Raw genomic sequence first — 17,683 nt, forward strand, 5'->3', positions numbered from 1 at the left:
TAGAAGTGAAACTTCACTAGTAAAATATAGCGATGTTATTTTATTTTTTATTTTTCAAGAAATATAGCGATGTTTATTCACTCTATTTGTAAATTAAAAGATAAAAGTTAGGTACAATTCCTTAAATGCTTTTTGTATGGTTCTTAACTAAAAATACATATTTTTTTGATTCTTCACCATGAATTCCTCGAATCCATAATTTTCTCAAAGTTTGTTATATAAAAAAAAAATATGTATTTTTAGTTAAGAACCATACGAAAAGCACCTAAGGAATTGTACCTAAGTTTTCTCCTTTAAAAAAATTGACTAGCTAATTAAGAATAAATAAATAGAAAGATTTTTTTTCGCAGCTTTTATAAAATAAAGAATAACTACTACCGAAAAAAAAAAAATAGATGTATGTTTTTGTAAGAGCTTAGACGTGTTTGTTTCAAGTTATATTTATATATTTTTGAAAATAAAATCATAAATATATATGCTTATGTTTGTTACAAGTTTACTAGATTTTATTCTTGGGTATAAAATGTTATTGGGAATAGAATAAATATCAAAGAAAAAGGTGAGAATAAAGTTCTCATGAAGATGAGAATAAATTTATGTGTAATTGCATATTATAATCCCTATTTTTAAAGTTTCTCAGAATATTATAATGTTAACCAAACATTTTTTTTTAAATAAGTTGAAATAAAATTTACATTTTTATATTCCAAGAAATGTTATTAATAAATTTGTTAAATTTAAAACAAATTGGAGTTATATATATTTTTCCATAATTATTGTAAATGTAATGGATTATAAGGTTATATTATATATATAAACCATATGATATGCACGTGTTATATGAATATATGTAAGTCTTAATATAAATGAAATTAATTAATGTGAATGTATGTATAGGGCTCAAGTGGTGGGTTGGCCACCTGTCCGGTCGTACCGGAAGAACATGTTAGCAATGCAAAAGAGTGAAAGTGAGAAGAACAGCAGTTCCAATTTCAATGCAATTACATTTGTGAAAGTTAGTATGGATGGAGCTCCTTACCTTCGTAAGGTTGACTTGAAGATGTACACAAGTTACTCACAGCTTTCTGATTCCTTAGGCAAAATGTTCAGCTCCTTCACCATTGGTACGTAATACATTCATTAGTTATTAAGCTTAACTTTACCTTTCTCAATGTTGATATTGATCATTGATTAATGTTATGTTTATATAATTAAGGCAACTGTGAATCTCAAGGAATGAAGGATTTCATGAATGAGAGTAAGTTGATGGATCTTTTAAACAATTCTGATTATGTTCCAACCTATGAAGACAAGGATGGTGACTGGATGCTTGTCGGTGACGTCCCATGGGAGTAAGTCTTTCTACCTATTCTCAATGTCAATGATTCATTTTATTTTACTATTTTCTAATTGAAGTCAACGGTTGAATTATTTTTTATTTTTTTAATCATTATAGTACATAATATATGCACACACATCATAAATTGTTAAATTTTGTAGTAATCGATCATTTTTCGATCAATTATTTATTATAGTTCTTGTTTAAATCTTTCTTTTTGTTTGATTCTTTAAAGGGCGCATTTTTAAAATATCAAATTATAAAATTAATATATTTGCTAAAAATTACTACTCTATCTCGAAATATAAGTTTTATAAACAAAGTATTGGGTCAAGTGGTTAATGAGCTCCTTTTTATGCTAAATCGTTTGTAAGAATCAAAGGGCTCTTTCCGTTGAAAATCGAAGGGTTAACACAAAAAAATAGGTTTTATAAACTAAATTACTTGATTAAATAAGATTCGTTAGTAATTAATTTGTATTAACTTTCAAAATTTACATTTTATAATATTTAGTTTACTTTTTTTATTAAGGAAATATTTATTGTTTACAAAAAAAATGTAAATTAATGAAAGATATTTTGATAAATAATCAATTCAATCGAAAAATATCATAAAAAAATAAAAAGGGATAAAAAAAATCATTTATTTAAATACGGTGTGGATTTAATATGGGCCTCGATAAAGTAATTCGTTTTCATTTTTTAACTTTAACATATAATTTATTTATTTTTATTTGTAAGCAAGGATGGAGCTAGAAGGGGGACCATAAGAGGCAATGGTCCCCCATTTTTTTTTATACTACTATGTTATTATGGCTCTGTTTGGTAAAAGTACCGGATGACTAATAAGTTCGCTGATAGTTTATAGCTTATAGTTTATAGCAGATGGATGATAGCTGATAGCTTATAGTTGATGAGTAGTAGCTGATAAGCTACTTGAAGTGTTTGGTAAAATTAGCGGTTCAATTAGCTGATAGATGTAAAATTACATAAAAGGACATTTTTAATTAATAATAAAGTTTATATCAATTAATGTTTAAAGTATTTAAAAATTAAAAATTGTTTATTTAATATTATTATTAAATTAATTTTTAATTTCTAAATGTTAATTTATATTTATTTGCCTAAAAAAATTAGATATAAAGTGTAAAAAATTTTAAACGTAACAATAAATAAAATATAGTTTGTACAAATATATAATATATAGTGAAGGTAAACGTAACATTCTCATTTTTTTTTTGTTGGAGAAAATTATTGTCCTTGTTTTTATTCTCTACAATTCTGATATATCACACAAAAATAACGTGTCATTTCGCAAAAAAAAAAAAAAGGTAACATTAAATATTGAAATTGTCCCACAAAAAAAACGTAACAATTGTAACGAAAAAAAAATATCTTTTTCTATTGATAAAGAAAAGGATCTTTCATTCATAAAAAAAAAAATAGCATTCATATTTAAAACATATGTAATTTAATTTATAATATAATAAATGATTAAGGGTAAAAAAATGGAATTTAGTTAGAATAATAAGGGTAAAACTGGAATTAAAAGTGAGAAGCTATAAGCTATAAGCTCAAACGCTACTTGAATAACTTCTGAAAAATAGCTTATAAGCTCGTAAAATAAGCTATTAGATCATGGTGAAAAAGTGTTACCAAACAGAGTTTTTTTTTTTTTTTTTTCAAACGAGCTTATAAGCTATAAGCTCTTTTTTAGGTGTTACCAAACAAACCCGTATATATTTTTTTTATCTCTATATATAATGAGTTTTTTTACTCAATATATTGGACCTTAAACACTTGAGTTTTTAGACTTAATTTTATTAATCCTTAATAAGAATCTTTAACATTCAAAAAGAAAGTGAGGTTTTGCATGCAAATTCAATTTATGAATCCTCAATGCAAATTCATTTGGAAATTTCAACTCATTGACTTCTATTTTGATTGTGCACTCTGGGACACTGCATCATGATTTCATCGGAAAATATCCATCACCCTACATTTGCATTTGCGATTTTTCATATTATCTTTTTTGTTATTAGTTATTCTAGGGCAAACATCAATATACTCATTCTTCTTATATCCTTTAAATTTTCTATAACTTTGGATATATCTTATAATTTCTTAATTTTTTTTTGTCTATGTTGTGCATTTGAATATTTATCTTTTCTTTATTGAATTATATTTTCAACTTGGTCTCCCCTAAGGTTAATTTCTAACTTCATCCCTTCTTGTAAGGGGCGGTTTTAAACTTTTTTTGTGAGGTACATACACAAACCCTTGTATATGTGGTGTAGTAAATGATATGTTTGATAAAATTATTTCGGTATTTATCCATGTGCATGTTAGGCCACCTTATCTTGAGCTAAAAAATTTCATGTATATGTTTGCCGTTCAAAATAAAAGTTACATGTTTTGTGAAATCTTTCGGTATTTGTCCATGTGCATAAGTTATGGCACCTTAATTATTTTTTTGGTAGTGTACACCTTACATTAAAACTTGCACATTAATTAATGTAATTGGATGCTCTGTTTACGTCTTGTTATCGGAGTGGTGGTGTTTCTATATATTTTGCTGTTTAAAAGAATGTAATTGGATCTAGTTAATTATTATAAGATTTTTTTACAAAATTATTTATTATAAGGGTTTAAAGAAGAATATAAGGATTTATGTTTAACTAGTTCACGTTAAGAAAAGGGTTTAACTAGTTATAAAGCACATGCTTAGCACTCTAACATGAATTCTTCATATGTCAACCAGGATGTTTGTTGAATCATGCAAACGTTTGCGTATCATGAAAGGAAAGGAGGCTATTGGTATAGGTTAGTATCAAGTCTTCAATTTTATTACAATTTTCATGAAGTAAATTTCATTAATTAATCTTCATTTCATTTGTAATTAAACCTTCTATTTAGTCAAGTGTTTAAACACAAATGATGAAATCTACTGATTATTTTGAGTTTATCTGTATATTTCAGCACCAAGAGCTATGGAAAAATGCAAGAACAGGAGCTAGACTTGCTGGTCGCACTTGTTCGCCACCTGCTCCATCTTTTGTCATATTTTGGTACCTGCAGGATGTTCAGTATAGTTAATTTGTGTAATGTTATATGGTTTTTATTTTTTGATAAAATTGTTATATGGTTTGTTATACATATATAATGTTTGAAACAAAATACAATGAGAGTCTTAAGTGCTGATTACTTTAAACAGAAACAATAAACGACTCCAAATTATGTTGTTAGATTTGGCTTTCTTATATATTATCTATGATTTCCTATTTCTTAGTGTGTTTGTTTGATTGTTCAATAATTAATGTTAAGGACATGTTGTCTATAATTGTTTTCGTGCTCGGCATTTAAAATTGTTTTCTGAAGTTCTCTCTAATTATCATTTTTCATCATGTCATTCCTTGATATGAAGTCAGTTTTTTTTGTATAATATTAAAAATATTTTATATTTTTCGGTTGTTTTTTAATCAAGAACCGAATAAATAGCTGGAAATGTTCCCTGAACATGGTGGATGGGTTGGGAAACAATAACATGTGCTAGTTCATGGAGTATTTATGCATGCCCATAATTGTACCATATTCCATCCAAGATATTGCGGTCTAATTTTACCCAAACACCTATAAATAAGGGTGTGTTTTGTCAAACTTCATAAACTTCAATACGCGTTAAAGGTCCCATTTATTTTATTCACCTGTCTCACATTATTAGAGAGAATAATATTAATTGCTGATAAAAAATGTCTAAAGATAATTAAAATATCAGTCCTTACAATTCTAATTTGATTATTTGAGATGAATCAAATCCTTATTTTATAATAGCTGCACGTAGAATTTTGGTGATAGCTACTAGATAGAATGAAGGTTTGGAGAAATTATGATTACGATGTTTTACTGTGTCATAAATTTCTTCTTTTTTATTTTGAGAAAATGATGTTTTACTGTCATAATTGCCAGTTTTCTTTAATTATATTTTAATTTATTAGGTGATCTGATTAGTATGTATTCTTGAATTGTTTGGTAAAGCATGGCATTTTCGCATGTAGGTTTATGTCTCTTCTTAACTAAGGAGTCTTACATTTGGTATCTCATGTGTCTTTCATATGCGGGTGCAGGACAGACATTAGAGTACTCGTAGTCGTACTCATACCCAATAAATTTAGATATTATCGACAGTTCAGCTATGTCGGCACCCAATAAAAACAACAATCATGCGATTTAAGGGTAATTAGTTGTCCACGATTAATAACACGGATAATCACCCTACCCGCTGTGGATAATTATTTGCAAGTATTCAACTGAATTTACATGTTACTAGAACTGGGATATGATAACACTACCTAGTGATTTTAGTGCACATCAAACATTTTTACCAAACAATCGAACTCGATATCCCAAATTTTACAACCCTCACACTTACTGTGCACCAAGCACTTGTGCCAGATCATCAAACTCTCATCTTATTTATCAATATCCTATCCCAACACCAAATGACCGCAATTTTTTATCTATTCATAGATCAAGAATGGAGGGCTCTAAATGTTTAGGTGAAACTTCATTGCTTCATATTTTTTCCAACGGAATAGATGTGATAGCCTCTTATGATCCAAGGGCTGCAATTTTCTTCCCAGCAGAGCAAGACAGATACCAAAGGAGACGAGATGGTGTTTATGCCAAGATAGTTTTTCAAATAATCCAAATTAAAAAATTATTTGACTGCATTTTCCTCTTCTCAATTTTCCCTTGATCAAACAATATGTAATATATATTTATAAATTACTAGTAAAATATTCTTCTATCAATGATTAATGAAAAACGCCTGAAGGAGAAAACTAAGAAAATACAAAATTCAAACCACTTAAACTGAAAATTGTGCAAAAAGTATTCAGTACCTCAAAGCGTAAAATCAAACATGTGATGACAACATTGCCACCACAAGACACAAAGAAACAATGTAGTAAGACACTGATCAAGATGAACTGAGAGAGAACAAGTAGTTAACTAGTTGCAAAGCACATATTATATTAATAAGTTTGCACTCACAATCCAAAGTAGCATTCATGCGGTGCTTGGACCCATTGCGAAAATTATTTGCTTACTCTAAAGCTGCATAACAATTTTAGGATGTGAACTAATCACAACCTTTATTATAGACATCCTTATAAAGTTATAATACTTACTTCTCTTGGACATCTAGGCTTGACTTAGCACAAACAGATTCCTCAGAAATCAACCGACTTGATTATTATATCAGCATTTTTCTTGGACTTCATTATAAGTTCTGCATTGAGTCTGTCGTTGTTCTCTATCTGCAATATGAGAGTGTTCCATGTAAGTGAATGACCCATAATCAAAAAGAACAATAGATCAAATATCAAGTTAACATTCAACTGAACATCACAAGTTGTAAGGTGTGAAGTTTACCCGCTGCTTAGCAATGTCTGGAGGCTTGCCTATAGATAGAAAGGGAAAAGAAAAATTCATGTTAATTTAAAATGAATTCCCTATGCAGAGGAAGTTGATATATATAATAATTTTACAGAAAAGTGCACGGAGAATACCAGTAGAGATATGCCTCTTCAAAACTCGCTGCATTGCTTTATCTATATCAATATCAATAAACCTTGAAAAGAATAGGAACAAACAAATTAGGCAAACCGGTATCCCTGATAACTCTAATGCTGAAAAAGCATATAATGGCCTCGGGCTAGGTTGCATTTTTCTTGATAGATGTAAATATATTTATACATATTTTGAAACTGTGAAGGCAAGTGCCAAATCTTAACAGAAATCAACAGACCAACAGAATCTGATAGGTTGTTTGGGTGGTCTCTTCTGGTCAGAAACATAGTGCAAGCTAAGCCCTGTTTAAAGGGTCTCTTGCTAACAAGAGGCACAAACAACATAAGCCATATTGTCGAGGAATAGAAATGTACTCTGAGAGTTAGTTAACTTTTTCAACAAGAGTGCACTAGAAAGTAGAAAGACTACTAATATTAATGTCAAAACAACTTTACTACATCATGTCAGAATACAAATAATTCCAAACAAATAAGTAGGGGCCTAATGTATGAACATCAATTAGGTAACTGATACATACTACAGACTAAGAAAAAAGCAAACAAAAGTGTAAGATATTGCATTGATATGTTCTTCTAGCTGAATCCTGAATAAACTCTCATGGATAAATATTATTTTACAAGTTAAACCAGGGTATAGGAAAAAATGAGATACAATACAAGCCTCTATAAATCAATGTCTTTATTTCATCCATGGAACCTTTATCTACTTAGGCTCTAAAAACAAAATAAGATTTTTCTTTATATAGAAAAAACTATGCAAGATTGTTAAACACAATAATAATGATATATTCCCAGCATGAAACAGGCAAAAGCTAATTATCATCTGAATGTGGTTCAGTAAACACAAGTCCATAAGTATAATTTTCATAGCAGAATTTTCAACAGAGTAGTCGGCTCACATCCGAATTTTCAATAGAGTTCACATACAACTTTCAAAACTTTCAAGGCCAATGGAAAAATATAAGAAACATGTCTCAGTAGAACCAATACCATTTCTCATCAAACAAAGATGAAACCTCCTTCCATACCCCATCTTCCAAGAGCAAATAGTTGCCTTCTACAATAATGATTTTGTGCCTACATAAAGGAAGAAAGGAAATGAAATAAGCTGAATATAGATGTTGCATGTAGCAACTATTTGGAAAATTAATTACTTTGATTTTGTAAAAAGACGGCTCACTGGAGACAAACGAGACAAACACTGAAACAATGATACAAATGTTGCAGCTAATATTAAAATAAGGAGTACAAGGTATTACTGCCAATGATTTTTGAAAACTTCTCATTTATAGATGGAACAACAAAATTAATGACTGTTAGAGGCTAAATTTATCAGAGTTGTTAAGTGTATGAAATTACATTTGAAAAGAAAAAAGTGGAAAGTTAAATTATAATTTGTACATTCACTAGAAAGTCCTCGAACGTGTATATTTTCAATGAGATCACTTGGACTTTCTGCTCACATCTAGTATTAGAGTAGGTTGGCCTTGCAAAGGTTTTAAGATAACAGATTTCATTACAAAATCAAATTTTGACATAATTTTAACTATGGCCATATCTCCTTTTTGAGTGTTAACTTTAAATTTATCATTTAATTTTATTTAATGTATATCATATTTTGCAACAAAAGTTAATAAAATGCTGAAAAATGGGCCCATCGTATTGTTAAGATACTCACTGAAGGTTCACAAAGATATCATCTTCCACTGGATCTCCAACACCATGGTCAAATGATGGTGCATAAACAGATCCCTGAAGAATTATGTTTCACCAAAATGCAATAAAACAATGCAGAGATTAGAACTACGGCATTGCATAGATGCTTATAGTTATTATCTGCATCCTAGATTTACCATAGAATTGGCCCATAGAGATAAACAATTCTAAAGTTTTCAAGCTACAAGAAATAATAATAACAATAATAATAATAATTACAACAACAACAATGATAATACCATACAAACTTGTAAGCCTTACATGAACTCTCAGATTCTTGAGACAGGTAAGCAGTCGCGTAGGATTGAATGTCCATGGAGCTGATATACCAATCCAAAGATTAATGCTTTTCTAAGAATGGTGTTTGAAATTGATGGGTAATATGAAGAGGTACCTCACCTCCCCTTCTGGCATGTGCTTCCTCGGGATTCTATTATAAAAAAAAAAAAAAAAAATCACTTAGATGTCAGAATTATGATAAATATTGATTCTTGTTCATTAGTATTTACAGTGTACTCCAAGTAGTTAACATATATATTTTGCATGGAAGAGAGGTATAACTTCTATTGAGTATATCTCAATAATAGTCTGAATTGACTGTAACATCAATTTAGTTTTCAAGGGAAAGAAATCAATAAACAAAACTTCATTACATGTTCCTATCCCAATTTTGTTGCTTTATCACATGGAAAATGACAGTGTAGCAATCAATTATTTCACTTTGAGCAACACATGATTTGATAGGTTCAACTTATCAACTCTAGGTCATTAATATGAACAATGAAATGTACTAGGAATAACGTTAAATGGATAACAAAAGTTGTATGCAACAGAAAGACACTAACCTTCAAAGCATCTAGTTCAGAACGATAAAGATGAAAACCATCCATGGGAATCACAATAGCAACGTCAGGAGGTTGAACCTGAGAGTCAAAGGAAGAAGCTTTCTCTGGCCAAAGCTTGTTTATGCGTTTGGCTACTTCATGCGCTATGGTGCTTTTTCCAGCACCAGGTGGACCAGCCAGGCCAACAAAAAATCTGACAAGCGACATAGATACTAGGAAGATTAAACTAATATCAAGGAATAGCTAGTGTTGTTGCTATAGTGCTATAACGTGTTGGTGGAAGTTGAACGAAACGATATTGCTGTGCAATATGCCATTCAGTATAAAATGTTGTCATCTGTCAAAAATATCTACTATAGCGGCTCTATTGCACTATTGCTTAGCGGAACTTACTTATAATTAGGATTTAACGACACTGACGCTGGAGGCATAATTCGTTTAACCAATGTATCATATATCTCATCAACACCACTGCAAAGCAATAAAATTAATGTTACCAAAAAAACAAAAAACAAAAAAACAAAAAAACAAAAAAAATTTTACCTTCCCTCTACAACTTGAACATGATCTTCTTCAGAAGATAAAACCTGTGACCGCGAAAAAAAATGGTATGAATTACGAAAACAGAATTAACATCACATCCACCGCATTTGGAATCACAAACATCCAAATGAATTATTGTATATTAATATATGAAAATTGTTGGAATAATATGAATTTGATATCAATCAATTTCTGATACCTTGAAGAGAATATTACTCTTCTTAATCTTAGTGCCAAAACATGTTGAAGAAAATGATAATTGCGCGGATTTGTTACGCGGCGCGATGGAGAGTGAACACGGATTCCGATCGCGAGTGATTGATTTTGTTATCGGCAACGAATGAACTGCGATAGGGAAATTATCGATTGAGAAATCAAATAAAAAATTCAAAATGGTTAATATAATTTAAGATAAGTACTATACATTTTGCCGTCGTTGAGGAGAAGTTTATTTCCATTACTCAATCAAATACTGAAGCTTCCTTTAACAATGGTGAAACTGAACTTATTATCAAACAACCAGAAGAAAAATCTGTTTCATTAGATTCGATAATAATGCTAAAAATGGAAACAAAACAACAAGGGTCGTTGTAGTATAGTGGTAAGTATTCCCGCCTGTCACGCGGGTGACCCGGGTTCGATCCCCGGCAACGGCGATTTTTTTTTTTTACTGCTTTATCTAAAATTAATGTAAAAAACACGTATCAGAATTTAACTTTGAAATACATTCTGTAAAAGAAAAGTTGTCACTGGCCCCATTCATGTCCGACTTGACATGTTATTTGTGTGGCAGTCCACATAATTAAAAAAATCAAAATAAAATTCTGAATTTTTTTTTTTAATTTAAAAAATCTGAAAATAAATTTAAAAATCATAAAATAGTTCCAAAAAAACATTGAAAATTAAAATTTTTGAAAACTTAATTTTTTAACATAAAAAATATGAAAATTATATTTTCGAAAAATAGATTTTTTTAATTTGAAAATTATATATTAAAATTTTTTCGAAAATAATGACAATTATTCTTTCAAAAGTTATAAATTTAAAATTTATGAAAATAAAATATAATTTAAAAAAAATAAATCTAATTTCTTGTTCTTTTACGAAAATTTTAATTTTAAAAAAAGTATTTTTTTTCAAAAATTTCTGAATATATATTATTTTACAAAAAAAATTAATTTTATTTTGAAAATTATACAAAAAATAAATCAGAAAATTATTTTAATATTTTAAAATTTATTATCAGATTTTTAAAAATTTATTTTTTAATTTTAAAAACAATTTTCAGAATTTTAATTTTTTCAGTAAATTTCACTCTCCTCCCCTCTTATGTTAAAATATAGGCTTAATAGGTCATTTGATCCCTTAATTAATTTCAAGTTTTCATTTTGGTCCCATAAATAATAAAACTCATGTTTTGGTCCCTTAATTGTCTCTCCGTCGGTCAAAAAAATTCTCGCCTGTAAAAATGAGAGGACTTTTAAAATGAGAGGATGAGAGCATGAAATAGTGACCATTGGATTAAATAGATGGTTGTTATTAAATGTTAGCTTTGAGTGACTCACGTGACATCTCTTCTCACGTTTCTAACATACGATTCTTCTTCTCACATAAACGTTTCTTCTCACCTTTCTGAGTTCTCCCTCAAAGCTAACATTTAATAACAGCCATCTATTTAATTCAATGGCCACTATTTCATGCTTTCATCCTCTCATTTGAAATGTTCTATATATATAAGATAAGCATAATTTTTTTAGGCATCTATACCTTTTTTGAAGAAAAGACATCTATAATTTTACATTTAATTAAAATCAAAATTTTATAAAAATTATCGCATTAGCGTACCAAAAAAACAGACACACATAAAATATTATTCTAAACGATAATATGTGTGTCTGTATATTTGTGAGGTTGAAGAACAAAAATAAAAATATTTTGTATCATTAAATGAAAGCGTGAATAAAAATATTTATGAGGTTGTTATGATTAAACGATATTTAAATTAAATATATAAGTGATAAAAAGATAATAAAATTTCTTTAAAAAAAGGTAATAAAATTAAATGGAACCTCCTTAAAAAAATTAAATGGAATGGCTAAAAAAAAAAAAGGGGAAGAAAAAAACATATTGAAATACAATATTAGAAAATAAAATAAAAGGTTCCCAACCTGAATTGAAGAGAGATGCTTGTGAAATAAATTGTCGAGAAATAGTTTTTTGAAGTAGCATTCAACAACTTTTGACCAAAGCTTATTCCATTCAATTTTATGCATTAAAAAAAAGTACCTTTTTTTTTTTTTTTTACAAGAAAAGTACCTTTTTTAGTAAGTACTTAATTGATATTGTAATATTTGATCTAACTTCTCCTTGAAAATTTAGAGAGGTTGAAAAAAAAAAAACGGGTCAAACGATATCTTAATCTCCCACAAAGACAGTGTAGAAGCAACTGAATTTGGGAGAAAAAACAGAAAATAGTTAAAAATAAAAAAGTTGGAAAATAGTCAAAAGTTGTTAAAAATATGAAAATTGGAAAATAGTTAAAAAAAATCGGTGAGGTAGCAATCAACCGAGCAATACTAAAAAAAATTATATACATCAGCGCAACAAAAAACATACAGACGGACATAAAATATTACTTTAAACGTTAATGTGTGTGTGTATATATTCGCGAGGTTGAAGAAATGAAATAAAAATATTTGGTATCATTAAATGACAGCGTAAATAAAAAATATTTGTAAGGTTGTGATGATTAAACAATATTGAAATTAAATATATAAGTAATAAAAAGATAATAAAATTCTTTTGAAAAAAAGATAATAAAATTAAAAGGAACGGTTCAAAAAAAAAGTTAAATGAAAAGAAAACATAATGAAATACAATATTAAAAAATAAAATAAAAGGTTCTCAGCGTGAGTTGAAAAGAGGTCCTTGTAAAATATATTGTCGAGAAATAGTTTTTTAAAGTAGCATTCAACAACTTTTGGCCAAAGCTCATTCCATTCAATTTTATGCATTAAAAAAAGTTTCCTTTCTAGTAAGTACTTAATTGATATTGTGTTTGACCTAACTTCTCCTTAAAAATGTAGAGAAGTAAAGAAAACAGGGTCAAACGGTATCTTAATCTCCCACAACGGCAGTGTAGAAGCAATTGAATTTGGGAGAAAAAATTGGAAAATAGTTAAAAATAAAAAATTTGGAAAATAGTTAAAAGTTTTTTTAAAAAATAAAAATTGGAAAAAATAAAATAAAAAATTATATACATCAGCGCAACAAAAAACATATAGACGGACATAAAATATTACTTTAAACGTTAATGTGTGTGTGTATATATTCGGGAGGTTGAAAAAATGAAATAAAAATATTTGGTATCATTAAATGACAGCGTAAATAAAAAATATTTGTAAGGTTGTGATGATTAAACAATATTGAAATTAAATATATAAGTAATAAAAATATAATAAAATTCTTTTGAAAAAAAGATAATAAAATTAAAAGGAACGGTTCAAAAAAAAAAAGTTAAATGAAAAGAAAACATAATGAAATACAATATTAAAAAATAAAATAAAAGGTTCTCAGCGTGAGTTGAAAAGAGGTCCTTGTAAAATATATTGTCGAGAAATAGTTTTTTAAAGTAGCATTCAACAACTTTTGGCCAAAGCTCATTCCATTCAATTTTATGCATTAACAAAAGTTTCCTTTCTAGTAAGTACTTAATTGATATTGTGTTTGACCTAACTTCTCCTTAAAAATGTAGAGAAGTAAAGAAAACAGGGTCAAACGGTATCTTAATCTCCCACAACGGCAGTGTAGAAGCAATTGAATTTGGGAGAAAAAATTGGAAAATAGTTAAAAATAAAAAATTTGGAAAATAGTTAAAAGTTTTTTTAAAAAATAAAAATTGGAAAAAATAAAATAAAAAATTATATACATCAGCGCAACAAAAAACATACAGACGGACATAAAATATTACTTTAAACGTTAATGTGTGTGTGTATATATTCGCGAGGTTGAAGAAATGAAATAAAAATATTTGGTATCATTAAATGACAGCGTAAATAAAAAATATTTGTAAGGTTGTGATGATTAAACAATATTGAAATCAAATATATAAGTAATAAAAAGATAATAAAATTCTTTTGAAAAAAAGATAATAAAATTAAAAGGAACGGTTCAAAAAAAAAAGTTAAATGAAAAGAAAACATAATGAAATACAATATTAAAAAATAAAATAAAAGGTTCTCAGCGTGAGTTGAAAAGAGGTCCTTGTAAAATATATTGTCGAGAAATAGTTTTTTAAAGTAGCATTCAACAACTTTTGTCCAAAGCTCATTTCATTCAATTTTATGCATTAAAAAAAGTTTCCTTTCTAGGAAGTACTTAATTGATATTGTGTTTGACCTAACTTCTCCTTAAAAATGTAGAGAAGTAAAGAAAACAGGGTCAAACGGTATCTTAATCTCCCACAACGGCAGGGTAGAAGCAATTGAATTTGGGAGAAAAAATTGGAAAATAGTTAAAAATAAAAAATTTGGAAAATAGTTAAAAGTTTATTTAAAAAATAAAAATTGGAAAATAGTTAAAAAAAAAAAATCGGTGAGGTAGCACTCAACCAACCAACAATAAAAAAAATTATATGCATCAGCGTAACAAAAACACAGATAGACGGATATAAAATATTACTCTAAACGTTAATGTGTGTGTGTGTAAATATTTGCGAGGTTGAAGAAAAGAAATAAAAGTATTTGGTATCATTAAATGAGAGTGTGAATAAAAATATTTGTGAGGTTGTAATGATTAAACAATATTGAAATTAAAATAATTGATAGTGTGTTTGACCTAACTTCTCTTTAAAAATGTAGAGAAGTTGAAAAAAAGTCGAGTCAAACAATACCTTAACCTCCCAAAACGGCAATATAGGACGAACTGAATTTAGGTGAAAAATTGAAAAATAGTTAAAAAAAATAAAAATTTGGAAAACAGTTAAAAGTTATTAAAAATATAAAAATTATAAAAGTTATTAAAAATAATTAAAAAGAATGGTGAGATGCAAAATGAGAAATGCATCCTAAAAATATGTGGTGGCGGTAACCACAATTAGAAAAATGCCTATCTTAAAGACAAAATGGTAAAATCATAGGAATTTATATTTTATATATAGTAAGTCGTACGTGTTTCTCTTTTCACAATCGACAAACATCAAATAAAAAGTCTCTATTCCACGTGAATCATGCGTCAATTATTATATTATTATTTATTACAACCTCATGATTAGTGGCGGCGTGTTGGTCAATAGTACTCGATCATTAACCCTAAAAACAAAAAAAGTACTCGGTCATTTGAATTCATATTCATTTCTAGGACAGAAGTGTTTTCATTTAAATTAATCTTAGGCTAGTAAGAATATTAAGTTAAATCTTCATTAAAAAAAATTAAGTTAAATCTCTATTTCCGTGTTAATAATTTCTTTAGCTTGTTTGTGGTTATAATTTTTTTATTTTTTTTTATATATACTATCTTTTATCACTCACTTAGTTGTGAATACGTATTCACGAGGTTAATTCTAATATGTACTAGGACTTTGTAACTTTTACGATTTATTTATATTTTCATCGTAAACATAATGATATGAATGAAGTTTGGTTCAATAATGTAAATCATGTCATATTTGAATATGAATTTATTTAAAAATTAAATCAAATTATGAATGAGTTTGTCTACATGATACTGATGTCCGATATTCAATCTAACTTCAAAACGGGGTTGATCCAAAGATTTAGTTACCAAGACAATCATCTTAAACCGAACATTTTTAGAAAAATTAACTGATAAAGAGGCTTCATATTCTACTTTCAATAAAAATCTAGTACTTGATAAAAAAAATCTCATATTCTATTAAAATTAATAAAATATTATCTATAATAAACACTGTTTCAACAAAAGTTATAAAGTAGTTGATTACATTAGTTTAGTATATGATTTTCTATCTTAAAAAGTATGAAAATTTTAATTAAATTAAAATAAAATAATTTTACCAAAGTACTATTATAACCTTTAAAAAAATTTCGTTAAAATTTCTTTTAGACCTCAATATGTGTTAGGCCGACCTTGCTTTAAGGTAACTAAGAATTCACCTCTTTTCATTCATTTAAAATAGTTTTTTCTTTCTTTCTTCCGAATATGATGCTTTTAACCTCTATATATTCCAATGACTTGATGCCAATTTTTGTACAATAGTATAGTGCTTTGATTATAAACTCAAGTGTTTGTTTCAAAGTTTACTAAATTTATTCTTAGGAATAACATTCCTTGGAATATAAAGATGAGAATTTTATTCCAAGAAATTTAGGAAAAATATGTTTGGTTAGCTTTATAATATTCCTAGGAACCATAAAAATAGGGATTATAATAGGTAAACTATTTATGAATTTATTCTCATCTCCATGGGAACTTTATTCCCACCATTTTTCTTGAGAAATTTTTTCTATTCCCAGAAACATTTTATACCCGGGAATAAAATTTAGTAAACCTGTAATAAACATAGGCATATACATTCCTATCATTTTATTTCCGGGAATCAACAATTATAACTTGAAACAAACACACCCAAAGGTGATTAACTGCATTTGCAATATAGGAGAAAGTAGTAGAAACTAAACTAAAATGGTTCGCGTTTATTTCGTTGCTTTTGAGGTAATTCCATCTGCATGCACGGAAGCTCTGTCCAGAAGCTAAAATAATGAGCACGGATTTTACTTTGAACGTCCACTATAATTTACCCTAAAAAAAATTCAATTTAATTTTTTAATTTGTTTTATACTGTTAACTTTGTCAGATATACGTCCCCATAAACTTAACCCTATTGTTAATGACATTATATAATATATGCATGAGTTCGAATTAGAACTCTTGACAACAAACTTATTCACTTGAACAAATAAACTTTTTTTTTTCTTTTCGAACAAATAAACTTTCAAACAAAACTTTATGAGATCAAAGGACATGTCGTCATCGTATAACAAAAAAAGGATGTGTTGTTTGTCATCATATCACAAGTTGCTGGAAATATTAAAAAATTGTGTAATTATCATTTTTAGTTTTTATTTTATTTAAAGTGTTTGACAAATTGATTGATTGTTATTATAAAGAAAAACATTAAACTTATAAGCTATAATCTCTTTCTCAACCCTCCAAATTTTAGGAAAAAATGACTTTAGTAATTTGAAATTCAACTGAGAGATAAGTAAAATTAAAAAAAAAAAAAATTTACGAAAATATCGAACTTGAATTGTTCCTAACAATTGATATTGCAAACGTAAAAAAAAAAAAAAAAAATTGATATTGCATAGTCTTTAATATTTATTTATATATTTTTTTATTAACTATTGATTATGAAACATATGTTATTATTATTATTACTTTTTTCTCTAACTCACTTGGGTTGATCTAGTAGCATAGACTTGAGATCTAGAAATATGTTCTTTTCTAAGGTCATAGGTTCTAGTTCATCTTTTTTATAAAAAAAAACTTTTTCTCCCTAAAAAAAAGCTAATACTACTTTCTCATATTATTTAATTTTTAAAATATCGCAACAAATATCAGTATCATGTAATCAAATAGCGAGAACTATTATGTCGGGCAAAGGTTTGAACT

At 27.8% G+C, this 17,683-nt stretch overlaps 2 protein-coding genes and 1 non-coding gene across 3 annotated transcripts in view; 2 read left to right on the forward strand and 1 right to left on the reverse strand.

The window, feature by feature from the left end:
- LOC25499197 (auxin-induced protein AUX28) overlaps positions 1-4,622 on the forward strand; it is a 5,896-nt gene extending 1,274 nt beyond the window's left edge. Inside the window, exons 2-5 of the mRNA XM_013594371.3 lie at positions 898-1,124; positions 1,217-1,352; positions 4,100-4,161; positions 4,318-4,622. Coding sequence (XP_013449825.1) covers positions 898-1,124; positions 1,217-1,352; positions 4,100-4,161; positions 4,318-4,355 — 463 coding nt within the window. The 3' untranslated portion in view covers positions 4,356-4,622. The remainder of the gene's footprint in view (positions 1-897; positions 1,125-1,216; positions 1,353-4,099; positions 4,162-4,317) is intronic.
- Positions 4,623-6,180: 1,558 nt separating this feature from the next.
- Positions 6,181-10,618, reverse strand: LOC25499198 (putative uridine kinase C227.14). Its single transcript, XM_013594372.3, has 12 exons — positions 10,458-10,618; positions 10,233-10,378; positions 10,034-10,077; positions 9,884-9,961; positions 9,491-9,683; positions 9,045-9,075; positions 8,907-8,965; positions 8,608-8,681; positions 7,920-8,006; positions 6,909-6,970; positions 6,772-6,800; positions 6,181-6,656 (listed from the first exon to the last, which is right to left on the reverse strand). The coding sequence occupies exons 1-12, from the start codon at positions 10,489-10,491 to the stop codon at positions 6,570-6,572; spliced, it is 924 nt and encodes a 307-aa protein (XP_013449826.1). The 5' UTR covers positions 10,492-10,618; the 3' UTR covers positions 6,181-6,569.
- Positions 10,618-10,689, forward strand: TRNAD-GUC (transfer RNA aspartic acid (anticodon GUC)). The gene has a single exon. It is a non-coding gene; the product is annotated as a tRNA-Asp (tRNA).
- The last annotated feature ends 6,994 nt before the right edge of the window (positions 10,690-17,683 follow it).

The sequence above is a fragment of the Medicago truncatula genome, chromosome 7 (genome assembly GCF_003473485.1).
Source record: "Medicago truncatula cultivar Jemalong A17 chromosome 7, MtrunA17r5.0-ANR, whole genome shotgun sequence".
Lineage (NCBI taxonomy): Eukaryota > Viridiplantae > Streptophyta > Magnoliopsida > Fabales > Fabaceae > Medicago > Medicago truncatula.